General features: G+C 37.3%; 1 protein-coding gene across 3 annotated transcripts in view; it reads right to left on the reverse strand.

Moving 5' to 3' along the window:
* Positions 1-12523, reverse strand: part of LOC113083476 (collagen alpha-6(VI) chain-like) — a 68042-nt gene that overhangs the window by 52145 nt on the left and 3374 nt on the right. For all 3 annotated transcript variants that reach the window (XM_026254534.1, XM_026254535.1, XM_026254533.1), the window contains exons 3-10: positions 7473-7565; positions 6336-6905; positions 5525-6094; positions 4762-5379; positions 4080-4643; positions 3318-3881; positions 2292-2855; positions 23-613 (exon numbers count right to left, since the gene is read on the reverse strand). In XM_026254534.1, the coding sequence (XP_026110319.1) occupies positions 23-613; positions 2292-2855; positions 3318-3881; positions 4080-4643; positions 4762-5379; positions 5525-6094; positions 6336-6905; positions 7473-7548 (4117 nt within the window). In that variant the 5' untranslated portion in view covers positions 7549-7565. The remainder of the gene's footprint in view (positions 1-22; positions 614-2291; positions 2856-3317; positions 3882-4079; positions 4644-4761; positions 5380-5524; positions 6095-6335; positions 6906-7472; positions 7566-12523) is intronic.

The raw sequence follows: 12523 nt of genomic DNA on the forward strand, positions 1-12523 counted from the left end.
ACTATAAAATCTAGTCACTTACCAGGTGTGGGATCATCATGACTTTGCCTGTCTTCACAGAGGAAATGTAATGCTCTCCTTATGTTCATCTTCAGTGAAAGGCCCTCATAAGTATCTATAAGGACCGTATTCCCTTCAGATATTCTAGACAGCAAATTTTTATTTGCATCTTTGCCTATCCCAATGGCGGTTATAGATATGTTCTTGTTTCTGAGATAGTCTACTGTATTCCATTCTTCCGTTTGTCTATTATCCCCATCTGTGATCAGCAGGAGATTCTGAGGGACTCCTTCATCTGTTCTGGATCCATTCTCTTTTGTGAAGTAGTATCGAATATTTCTCAGGGCTTCCCACGTACTTGTGCCCTGTACTCGCTGAACAATATATTTTATAGCTTCCTTCACTTCTACAAAACTATTGTATGTGTTCAGGTAAAAGTGATGCATGAATATATCGCTGAACTGGGCAACACCCACTCGCCATTTGACTTGAGTATTATCCAGCTCTCTCACAATGCCAATCATGTATCTTTTAATAGCATCCCACTGATACGCTTTAATACTCTCTGATCCATCAATTAAAAAAACAAGGTCTAAATTCTTCGTCTCACAAACTAGAAAGAGAAACAAACAAACAAAAAACATTAGGATTAATGGACATTAATGGACAGTTCTTTAAAACTACAGTGAATCTGTAGATTAGCAAGCCACAAGTTTCTCATCATTTAGGAGCTATTTACACTTCAAATCACACATTTTTTTTTATTTATTTTTCTTTTTTATTTATACCGATAGTTACAGATAGCTTTATAGGTGGTCTAAGACCCCAACCCCCTAAGTTCCCCAGATCCCCTAGGGGTGCGCACACTGACCAACAGGGCTGCGCAAGAGAATAATTTGGATGTTCTGTGGCCCATCCATCTCTCTAAAAAGTGTAGGAAGTAAAATAAAAAAAATAAAAAAAACTTTTTTTTTTATTTATAACTAATATTCTAATGTTTTCTAATATTAAGTCAGGGCTTGACATTAACACCTGCCAACCTCCCAAATGTGGGTGGATTTCAGGAGTGGCAGGTAACATGGTCATTCCCACATTGATTGGTTAAATTTATACAATAACAGAACTTGACATTAATGCTTGTCTGGGACAAGTGGATTTGTTTTGTTGTTGTCGTTTTTTTAGTGTTTATTTTTATTTTTATATTTTTTTGAAAGATAATTTTACATGCCCGACTGGACAATTAACCTGATCAGTACATCTAAATAGGGAAGGACTGCAATTTCAGCGAGAATGACTCAAATTTTATTACATTTGGTGTAAATGGTGATTGATAATGGATAATGTATTGATACTGTCTTAATATATTAAGTAAAATTATTGATAAAATAATAAGAATTTGATATGAAAGATGACACATGCGTTTAATACATTTAGGAAAAATGGCCTTTAAATAGGCAACACATGACTGGAAATCAATTTAAATATATTTAAGTAAGCAGTAACTAGACATGTAAAACTATTTCCCTAAAACAAAATTGTGGCCATTGAAAATGATGAGTGGCTTGCACTTAGCCACAGGTGAGCAAAAACGTAAATGTCAAGCCCTGTATACATGAAATATTTGCATTATTGCAGTTAAAAATGTGGTTTTTAACTGGTGTAAGGTGGTAGGGGTGCTTGGCACATGTCAAACACTAGAAAGGGGTGCAAGCTGCAAAAAGTTTGGGAACCAATGGTCTAAGACACATACAAGATGCGACCTGACCACATAAGCAATCCACACCTGGCCAAGCAATCATGGATAAAGCAACCATGAGACACAAACATTAAGCATCATATGGGTACGAAGAGTTTTAAAGTGAATGAATCTCTTAAAGTCAACTTACTCTTTTGAAAAAGTAGTTACTTACTAAATGCAGTGGTCAACATATTTGTAAATGTATATTATTCCTTTGATATTATTATCAGAAGATACATTCACATAGAACTTTTAGGTTCAGAAAAAGTGTATGACATGACGGTCTGGTTTCACAGACAGGGCTTAGATTATGCCAGGACTAGGCCATAGTCCAGTTAGGAAATTTAAGTAGTTTTAATAAATGTGCCGTAGATAGAAACACTACTGTTGTGCAGACAGAGACAGAACAATGGAACTGACATGTTTTAAGCTTATTCCGAGCTTAAAACCAAGTTACTTTCAGCTAAAACTGATCAGACATGCATTTCAGCTGGGTGGGGGGTGGGGGTCTGTATGGAAATAAGGGGTGTATGGTGATAAGAATAAGATTTACTTGGTTCGCAGAGCTCTTGGGCGACCTGTGTTTGTAGTCCACACAGATCCTTGTAGTTTTTCACATGGTGTATTATTCCATCATATCCCACTGTCTTATTTAGCTGTTCCGTATCAGCTTCTTTGATACCAATAGCAAAAACTGTGACATTTGAGGCTGCCAGGTTAACAAGCCTTTCCATACTATCAATGTCATCAGCCTTGCCATCTGTAATCAGAAATAGCGCTTGGGGAACATTCTCTTCCCGTCGTCCACCATGAATTTTATCAAAGTAGTTGAGTGTATACTTCAGGGCTCTGGCCGTGTTTCTGCGTCCTCCTGAAGCTTTGAGGTTTGAGATAACCCTCTGAATATCAGTTTGACTGTAGTACTGATTTAGTGTGAACTCCAGCTGCGGGTTGTCAGAGTAGGTGATGGCCCCAAATCGTACCTGTTTTTCTCCAACTGCAGATTTGCTCACCATATATTTCATTAAGTTCATAATTTCTTGAAAACCATCTTTATTGGAGCTTCCGGAGGCATCAACAAGGAAGATTACGTCAATAATGGTTTTCATCTTGCATTCTGGAAAGATATATAATGTTAATCTTAGAAGTTATATGGAAAAGTCACTTTAGCAGGAGACAAACACACTTTAGCTAATATTTGAAGTGGTTTTTGCTGTAATACAATTACATTTACAACTGTAATGAACAATTACAAACTTTTAGTGGATGTACACATTACAAATGTGCAATCCTTCTGCAAAACAGACATGAGCCATACAAGTCTACATGCTACACTGGTCAGATTCATATAGTCTCAGGGGACTTTGGAAATGGAACAGATTTTGAGTGCAAGATGTGTTATCAGTACTTTTGTTCCATTTTAATGGAGAATAAAGACTATTATAAATGTTTTCACTTTTAGGAGTACACTTTCATAACAGACAATGACTAAAAACATTTTTTTCAGGGTATTTAACATCAAGTTACAGAAGTGACATGATGTGATCTTTTCTAAAAATCTCAGATTTGGTTTACGTACCTGTGTTGCAGATCGTAGGAAGGATGGCATTACTTAAGTCTCTTGAGGAAACAAATGTTTCTACAAAGAATGCTCCTTCTTCTGATCCATTATGGGATCCAGCAATGTCAAGAACCTGTGATCTGTTTGCATGTTTCATACCAATGGCAATAATGTTGGTGAAACTGTCTCTCAAGACTTTAGCAGGCTCGGCTACATCATCCCTGCTCTCTCCATTTGTAAGAACTATCAAGAACTTTAAAGCACCGCAGCGTCCTCCTTTAGAAATGTCAAAAAAATTGAATACATCTGTAAGTGCTTTTCCAGTGTTCGTTTCTCCATTCATCTTTTTAATATGCATAATTTCCTTTGATAATGCATCTTTATTATCAAATGTATTTAAGGAAAACTCCTCCTTTGTGTTTGTGCCATATTGAACAACCGCAACACGCTCCTTGTATGGTCCAGTTGCAAACTTATCTATCACAAGCTTCATTATCTCCTTCATATTTTCAAAGTCCTCAGCATGAACGTTTGCTGATCCATCAAGCAGGAAGACAACATCTGCAAAAAGACCTTCACAACCTGAAAATAAGAAATTCATAAAGTGATCTCTTCTCCTGTGAAAGGAATCTTGAAACAAATTCTATTTAGACCAAGAGAAAAAAATTTTTTATCTGCACGCACTGTACTATTTTATCACCCATTCAATTAAAACATTTTGCAAAGCAAGTAACAGTTCAAAAATACACAATAAACATATGCCATAATTTAATTTCTCACCACATATTTCTGTAATGATCCCTTTCTTGATTTCATCAAGTAAATAATAGTTTTTGACATAAAATGTTCTTTCTGTGCTGCCAGATATTAATTCCAGCTCTGGCACAGATGCATTTTTCACACCAATGGCATAAATGATGACATTATGTTCTGTTCTCAGCAGATTAGCAGGTACATCTACAGGCTCGGCTGTCCCTATTGACTTGCCATCCGTGATGACAATCAGGAGCTTTCGGACCTCTTCCCCATGTGTCCGTACAGCTTCTCCGAACAGCGGGATCATTTTTCTCAATCCCAGATCAGTCCTGGTGCCCCCTCCCTTATGTATGAGGGATGTCACTGCATTTTCGATATCAGCTTTTGAGTTATATTCATGTACTCTAAAAACTATGTTTGCATTGTCTGCAAATGTAACCAACCCAAAGCGCACATGGTTTTGTCCAATCTCAAATGCTTCAAGCAATTGTTTAGTAAAGGCCTTCATATCAGCAAACTCAGGATTTTGAATACTTCCTGAATCATCCAAAAGAAAGTATATGTCGGCTTTGGTTGCCTGCTTGCAACCTGCAGTGGAGTGAAATGAGATTTTGAAAAGTACACAGATTATTATTATTATTATTATTATTTCATAATTACTGTGCTCTTAGTCATTTGAGAAAATTAGTAAAAACATCTTACCAACCTTGTAATGCAAAGCGCTGTGATCCTGTAGGTATCAAGGAATCTGTGATTTGATTGCAAAGTGTTCTGGTTAAAATATTTGAAAGTGAATTTAGTTTATCAAAGTCTTTCACATTGAAAACAAACTTTTTATATGGATATGATGCAATCTCTCTCAAGTCCTCCTCCTCTGTGTCTTTGATACCAAGCGCAAATACAGTGACGCCAGATCGCCGCAATGCTGCCGCAGCACTGGCCACCTCATCTGTTGACTTTCCATCAGTGATCACAACAGCAACCTGCTGAACATTCTGATCTCTTCTGCTACCTCTTTCTTTGGTGAACACTTTGTCTTTGGCAAACGTGAGAGCAGCTCCAGTGTTTGTTTTACCACGACCATATGGCATGCTGCTGATATAGCGCAGGATGTCAGTCTTATCATCGAAGGTGTTGAAGTACACATCCGCTCGAGGGATGTCACTATAGAGGACCAAAGCTATTTTTATTTTTCCCTCACCCACATCAAGACCTCCGATGGTGTTCTTGAGAAAGTTGCGCACCAGTTGGAATTTTTCAGATCTGATATTTTCGCACTGATCAACAATAAAAGCAATATCTGCCATCCTGTCAAACGTGCACTCTGTCAAAAAAACAAAAAAAAAAAAAACACAAGAATTTTAGAACTTTTAGATTATATAATACATAATAGTTTTTCAAGCTTAAACCTAGCAAATCAAATGTTTAGGGGTTTTATGGACAGATTTGAAGATTATGCATGTACTCACCCCCTGTGACAGCAGCATTTTCCCACTTGTCAATGGCAGACGTAATTTGTTGTAGTACTTGTTGGATGTTACCTACTAATTTGTAGCTGTGTGTTTGACTAGAGATGTCCTTCATTTCATTTGCATCAGCTTTGCTCAAGCCAACAGCAAAAACTGTCACTGCATCTTCTTTGATTGTGCGGGATGCTTGGATTACACCATCGGCGGATTCTCCAGCTGAAATGACTAACAGAAACTGCTTAAAGCCTTCAGAGACTCGGCTTCCAGTGGCAGTACTAAAGAAATTTTTACGAGCATATTCAATTGCATTGCCAATTCTACGCTCCCCTGTAGGCCTCAGTGTCAGGCTGCGAATAGATGAGAAAATCTCATTCCTGGTCTTATCAGTATTTAGCAAGAACTCCTCCTTGACATTTTCGCTGAACTGAGCCAGGCCGACACGATTAGTATTCTTTCCCACATTGAGCTGCTGGATCAGTCTTTGAAGAAAATTCCTTATTATTTGCAGCTCTTGTCTAGATGCTGAACTATCAACCAATATGAAGAGATCAGCAAATGTTGGCTCAAGAGCTGAAGAGAATGGAAATCAATGAATAAAATGATTTGCATTTAAGCAATACATCAATAAACTGTACCATACTAGAGCACATAAAAGAGCAGATAGGAGTTCACTGTATTATGGGAGTGGGACTCAAAGCTAGTACATTTAAGAAAAGGTTTTGTTTTGCTTGTACTAATCCTAAGGTTTTCATATTTAACAATCCCACAGTAAAGACACAAATAGGAAAGCATAGCAAATAAAATGTGTTACCTTGTGACTGGAGTGTGACAGTAAGGCACACCTTGTTCCGTATACTTTCTTTTAGACCTTGCAGTTCTTGATAACTGTCGATACTGAATAAGAACTCTTCATGTGGGATATTAGCAATGGTACGCAGTGTTTCCATGTTGGCCCTTCCCACCCTGATGACAAAGATGGAAACTCCTAGGCTTCGTAGTCTTTGGGAAGGTTCCTCCACATCATCATTTGATTCCCCATCTGTGATGACTATGGCAATGCCAGGAACTTTCTCTCTGGCCTGTGTAAAGTAATTCTCACGGATGAAAGTCAGAGCCTGACCAGTGTTGGTGCGTCCTTTACGGTAGATGAGATCATTCAACTTTTGGTGCAGGTCTCCCTTATCTGAATATTCACCGAGCAGGAACTCTTGGTACGGTCTGTCACTGTACTGAGCAAGTCCCACTCTCACCTTGTCGGGTCCAAGGTTAAAACTGTCCACAAAAAAATGGAGGAACTTCCTCACTTCTTCGAAATCACTCTCTCCAATGCTACCAGATGAGTCAACAAGGAGCACAATGTCTGCTTGAATTTCGGTGCAGCCTAAACCAAATGGAAGAATTTTTGTTTTAACTTTGACCACTTGATTCTGGTCTTAGTTCTTACGTTTGCACAAATAACAAAATAACACAAAGATTATTTTAAGGGTGTAATCAGTATTTGCTGCAAATGTGCCACTGTTTCTATGTTGCCTTAACCTAGACTTCAAAATAATTTTAAATGTCAGCCTGTTCTGACTCAACCTCCTCTGTCTTTTCTATGTAATCAGAATTCATTTATATATATATATCCCAATTTACATTGACAGAATACTCTGAGACTTGCTTGGAATGTTTTTGATTTGATACAAATATTCAAACTATATAACCTACGGATTTCAAACTAACACTCAAAATGTTTTTAACACCCAAGCAAAGGCTTTGTCACACTAATATTATACGGATCAAAAAAATTCTGAAGTTTTTAGAATTTAAGTTGTTTGTTGCTACTGATTTCTCATCTGAGACTAAGAGAAGGAAACCAGAGACTTTTAATTTAATCAACAACTAGACCAAATGTAATATACAGAAACCGTGCTGAATAATCTGATCAAGTAAAATCTGTCCCTACCAATGTTTTGGCCATTGCTGAACAGAAAACATAATGACAGAACAAGGAAACCAAGTAATCTCCACTCCTTCTCCATGCTTCAGTTCCCTGTTCCTGAAAAAAAAACAAAAAAAACAATGAGTTTAAAAGTTGCTGCACAGCTTATTTCACAAATAGAATTGAAAATACAGCACGCATTAAAAATACAAATTACACACTTCAACTTCAAGAAAGATATACAAGTAGAAAGAGACTGAGATCTTCCCATTTTCCCATTTCCTGTTTTGTATGAAAAACGGAACGCTTTTAAAAATTGTCAGGTTGAGATGTGAGAGCTATTGTTTTTGTGTGTTACTGTTCAACAACTTATTTTTTAACACACAATGGCCTTGTCCAAAAATGTACACTTTGTGTTTACTTGTGTAAACAATGGGCATCTGGTAAGCAAAACCACAAGGAAGAATCAGATCAAACTTAATGAAATGCACTCTAGTACAGCATGCATGCATCAACATTTGCCGAAATTACATTTCAGCCTTACAGATTTGTTATAATGCAAACAAATTCAGCAATTAGCAAAACGTAGATGGCCAAGGCTCTGTATCTATACATATATTTAATACATCTTTAGACAAAAATATGTAATGTATGCATGTCCTTGTTATAAGATGACATAAAACACATCCACTGCAGTCTGATTGTTTACCTGGTATGGCACTGAGAGGGTTCTCCTCCAAAAGGCTAATGTTTGTGGCACAGCACCTTGTAACTTTGGTCTAGAAATGGAGCAGTTGTAGGGTTGTTCACGTAACGCTGTAGTAAGTATGTTTCAAAAGGGATCAATGGTTGAACTGCCATCCAGCCGTGTGTCATCCACAGCTCATTGATGTCAGAGAGGAGCGGAGACTATTGAGCATTGTTCACACTGACCGCAAGGCCACAGTGTGACAAATCTCCAGCAGCTACTACACCAGTGGTGACCAAGGCAATGTCACTGCACACAGATCATCAGAGCCTTGTGCATGTGGTCCTCCGTAGCCAACCACCCAGCCAAGTCGCCATGTCAACTGCACACCATCACCAACAAGCATGAAATGAAATGTGGATGATTGGAAGAAAGAGGCTTGACAAATAAAGATTCCAGGTGGAATCAATTGCCAACAGAGGCTACGGCACATGGATGCATTGTATTTTGCCCCCGCCCCAAAACATATGATTCGACTATCAGCCGATTATCAGCAAGATTCAAAAATTCTGATTCGACTATGAAGAAAATTAGTCGGGGACATCCCTATAAAGCAGCCTAGAATATATATATATTGTTATATAAAGTATATTATAATAGAATAATTGTTATTATATCCGAGTTTAAGGGGAAGTTGTGGCCAAGTGGTTAGAGAGTTTGACTCCTAATCCTAGGGTTGTGGGTTGAGCAAGGCACCAAACCCCCAACTGCTCCCCGGGTGCCGCAGCAAAAGGCTGCCCACTGCTTTGGATGTGTGTTCAATGTTTATGTGTGTATGTGTATTCACTTTATCTGGAATACAGCATAAGGTTAACATTTCTATAAGGTGACATTTAAGCTCTTGAGAAATGGATTGCAACTCTTAAGTAGCACTTAAAGCACGGCTACGTGCAATTGCATTAAAGGGATTTCAAGTTTCCCTTCTCTTTGGAGTGTTACAAGGTGATTGTGCATAGAAAAGATTCCTGAAGATGCAAAGATGCTAAGTCTCAAAACCAAAGAGATGTATCACTTTATCAAAGTTAAGAATTTGCCATGCCTCACTAAAACGGCTCATTCAAACACTCCCCCACACGTCTACATCAAGATGTAGGAATATTTTCATAATGCTGCCCAAATGTTCACGCAAAGAAAGTAGCCGTGGTTTCAGTAACCTCAGTTAGTTTTGAAGCAGTCGTGTCACGGAGACGCTGTGTGTGTCTAGGCGAAAGCAAAAGCACTCTATTTGGCCTTCCAAAAGAACAGTAAATGCATTTAGGAATCTTAAGATTACAGTACTTACAACAGAACTGCAACGCATTTGATAGACAACCGTTTGGTGAACCTAGGAGAGGAAGTCATTCTGACTTTGCTACGACAATGTGGCGCTTCTGAATCAGCTACTGTAAGTTTATTTGCTATTGACTGCTCAAATGCAGAGTTTTGCACAGTGTGTGTGTGTGTGTGTGCGTGTGTGTGTGTGTGTGTGTGTGTGTGTGTGTGTGTGTGTGAGAGAGAGAGAGAGATAGAGAGAGGGTGCCACAGTGGAGTCAGCTGTCTTAACCATCTGGGGCTTGTGTTCTGCAAACAGATACAAGATTCATCACTGTGTCTGTCATGTGACTCTGTTCCTCTTTCAGGCTTGAACTGATGGTAAAAATAAGGACATTATTTCTTATAGCCTGTATAGTCTTTACATTTATTTTGAAAGATGAAGCTCGTGATTATGCAAAGGATCGTTTGAGAGAGGCGGGGCATAGAGGACCTACAATAGTAAATATGTTAGCATGTTCTGTTACACCAAATACACAAAATTATGATCTTTAAAAAAGCATCATATGACGCATGTGAGGAGACGCACGTAAAATAATAACAAACGATCGTAAAATTACGTTGTTGTTGCTTTTTAGTAATTAAATTTAAATGTGTATTTCTATTTTTTTACTGCCCTTTTTATTTAATTAATTTATAAATTAATTAAAAATAAATAAAGAAAACGAGTCAAAGTGTACGATAAAGCACAACCAAATCCTTATATTATAATCACATTGCACTTGAATCAAGTTAAAGGTGTAATCTGCTGATTGTCCTGCAGGTGACTGCATAAATCTGTCTTTTTAAGATGCATTTATGGCTTTGAGATTACTCCAGAGCACTCGTAGATCTACAATGATTTTCAAGTGCTACTTGAGTTACGATGCTTTTGGGAAACAGATCGTGATATTAAGATCATTTGTACGATCGTTTTTACGAACTTTTTAGACTTACGAAGCCTTTGGGAAACTCAGCCGAGATCTGTTCCACCAAGAACAAATACATTACCAGTGTCATATCCATTACCATGCTAAAACTTTCAGAGAGATTTCACGATTGAAATGTATTTTCTTAAAGATCACTAATATACTGTAATTCATGGAAAGATGGCAAAATTTAAACATATTAAATATATACTTAATAAAAACAAAATGTATGCCAATATTTTTTGTAAGATTAGTAAAAAAAAAAGCCCATTTTGTTTAAATTAAGGATTACAGAAATGAGTACACCCTAGATTTAAATAATAAGAATAAGAAAATAATAATATTCTAGTACTTAGTTTGTACTCCAGAAGAACACTGCTCTGACGCTTCTTGGCACTGAGTGTTCATGTTCACAACTTCATGGCAAATTTTCACATCTGTCCTGTTTAACTCCTGGACGACCTCCTTAAATGCTCTGATCTTTAATGAGGAGTTTTGCTTAGCTCAACTCAACAGAATCCCCCACAGCTGATCAAGAGCATTGCGATTGGGTGAAATAAAAGATTTTAACCTTGGGAGAATGATGCCAAAAAAGGGACTGGTTTATTTTGCTTTGCTATAGTAGTGGTGACAACAAGCATGCATGTAGCTAAACTCGAGAGGTTGTTGATCTGAATGTGAGAACTAGTCATATTAATACTTGTATTTGTAAGTTGAATTTTACACTCACAGCTCTGATGTGAAAAGCTAAATCTTTCAATTTGCACACACTATGATCAAAACACTCGTCATTGTGACTTGCCAAGATAGAAAGATGTTTTTTTTTTTTTGTTTTTTTTTTTCATGTATCAGTTATTACTGAAGTAGAGCTAAATGCATGTAGGCCATTTATTAAACATCCATAAGTCCATCTAGTGGTTAAACAATGGCATTACATATGAATATTATCTTTCTGGCAACCAAATGCCTCTAATTTGTCTCTGCACTGGAATTTAAATACATGTTCTCTATTTTAACCTTAAATACTACACTCATTGTAATATAAATAATAAGCATATTAGAAAATGTTATATTTTGAATCGTAATTCATGGACCATAATTATTGCCCATTTTATTTAGTACCATAATCTCTTCAAATTAACTAAACAGAAATTATCTAAAATGTGGAACAGTTATTTTATTGGTTAAAAGTTACACTTAAGGTGTTTGATCACATTCGACTGCTATCGTAAAGCATAAGTCAGCTTATCAATGCACGATCAATGCACTTTATGTGCTAATAATTACTAGAAATAGCTGCAAACATAGTGAAACTGCTGTCTGTCCTGATTAATCCCATTCAAACATAATGACAGCGTGATTTGTGTAAAATGATTGATAGCTCCATGAAGCACGTGACCGAATGGTGGTGAGATCAAAGCATGTCACAACTGTTTCTCAGCTGCTGTGGTACAGCGAGTTTACTGTATACATGGATATAGACAGGAAAGATGTTGCTGTGTTTTACAAATAACTGATACATATGCAAAAAACACAAATTTCTTTCTTGGCAAGTCATGATGGCTGGCGTTGTTCACTGGCCTGGCATCGACCAATGAAATGTCTTTATTCGCACCAAAGCCTCGCCCCCGGCTCTGCTCTCTCACATCTAAGTGCGCAGGTGAGTTTTGCAACAGCAATACTGCAAAAGGAGTAGCAAAAGTCAGAGAGCTAGGATTTGAACTTGTACTGTCAGATGTGAGAGGTTTTAAGTGCCGACTTGGCACTGAACTGAAGTAAAGTGCAAAAGTAAATATGTCGTAAACATTTGTGTCCGTCATTTTCTTTATGTGAATATCATTCTACACATTTGTAACTATTAATTTTCCAATTTAAAACACAGGTGTTTTGATAATTGTCAGTGTGTGAAAATTCAGCTTTTCACATCAGAGCTGTGAGTAAAAATGTTAACTTACAAATACTAATGTTAATATGACAAGTTCTCACATTCAGATCAACAAGCTCTTGAGTTTTGCTACTGTTTTACCTTCATACTGTACTTCTGCAGGCTGCGTCATATTCTGTGAGATAAAGTGTCATTCTTTTCATAGCTTTTGTCAGCTCTTAGA

Source organism: Carassius auratus, unplaced genomic scaffold (assembly GCF_003368295.1).
Source record: "Carassius auratus strain Wakin unplaced genomic scaffold, ASM336829v1 scaf_tig00038295, whole genome shotgun sequence".
In the NCBI taxonomy this organism is placed as follows: Eukaryota; Metazoa; Chordata; class Actinopteri; order Cypriniformes; family Cyprinidae; genus Carassius; species Carassius auratus.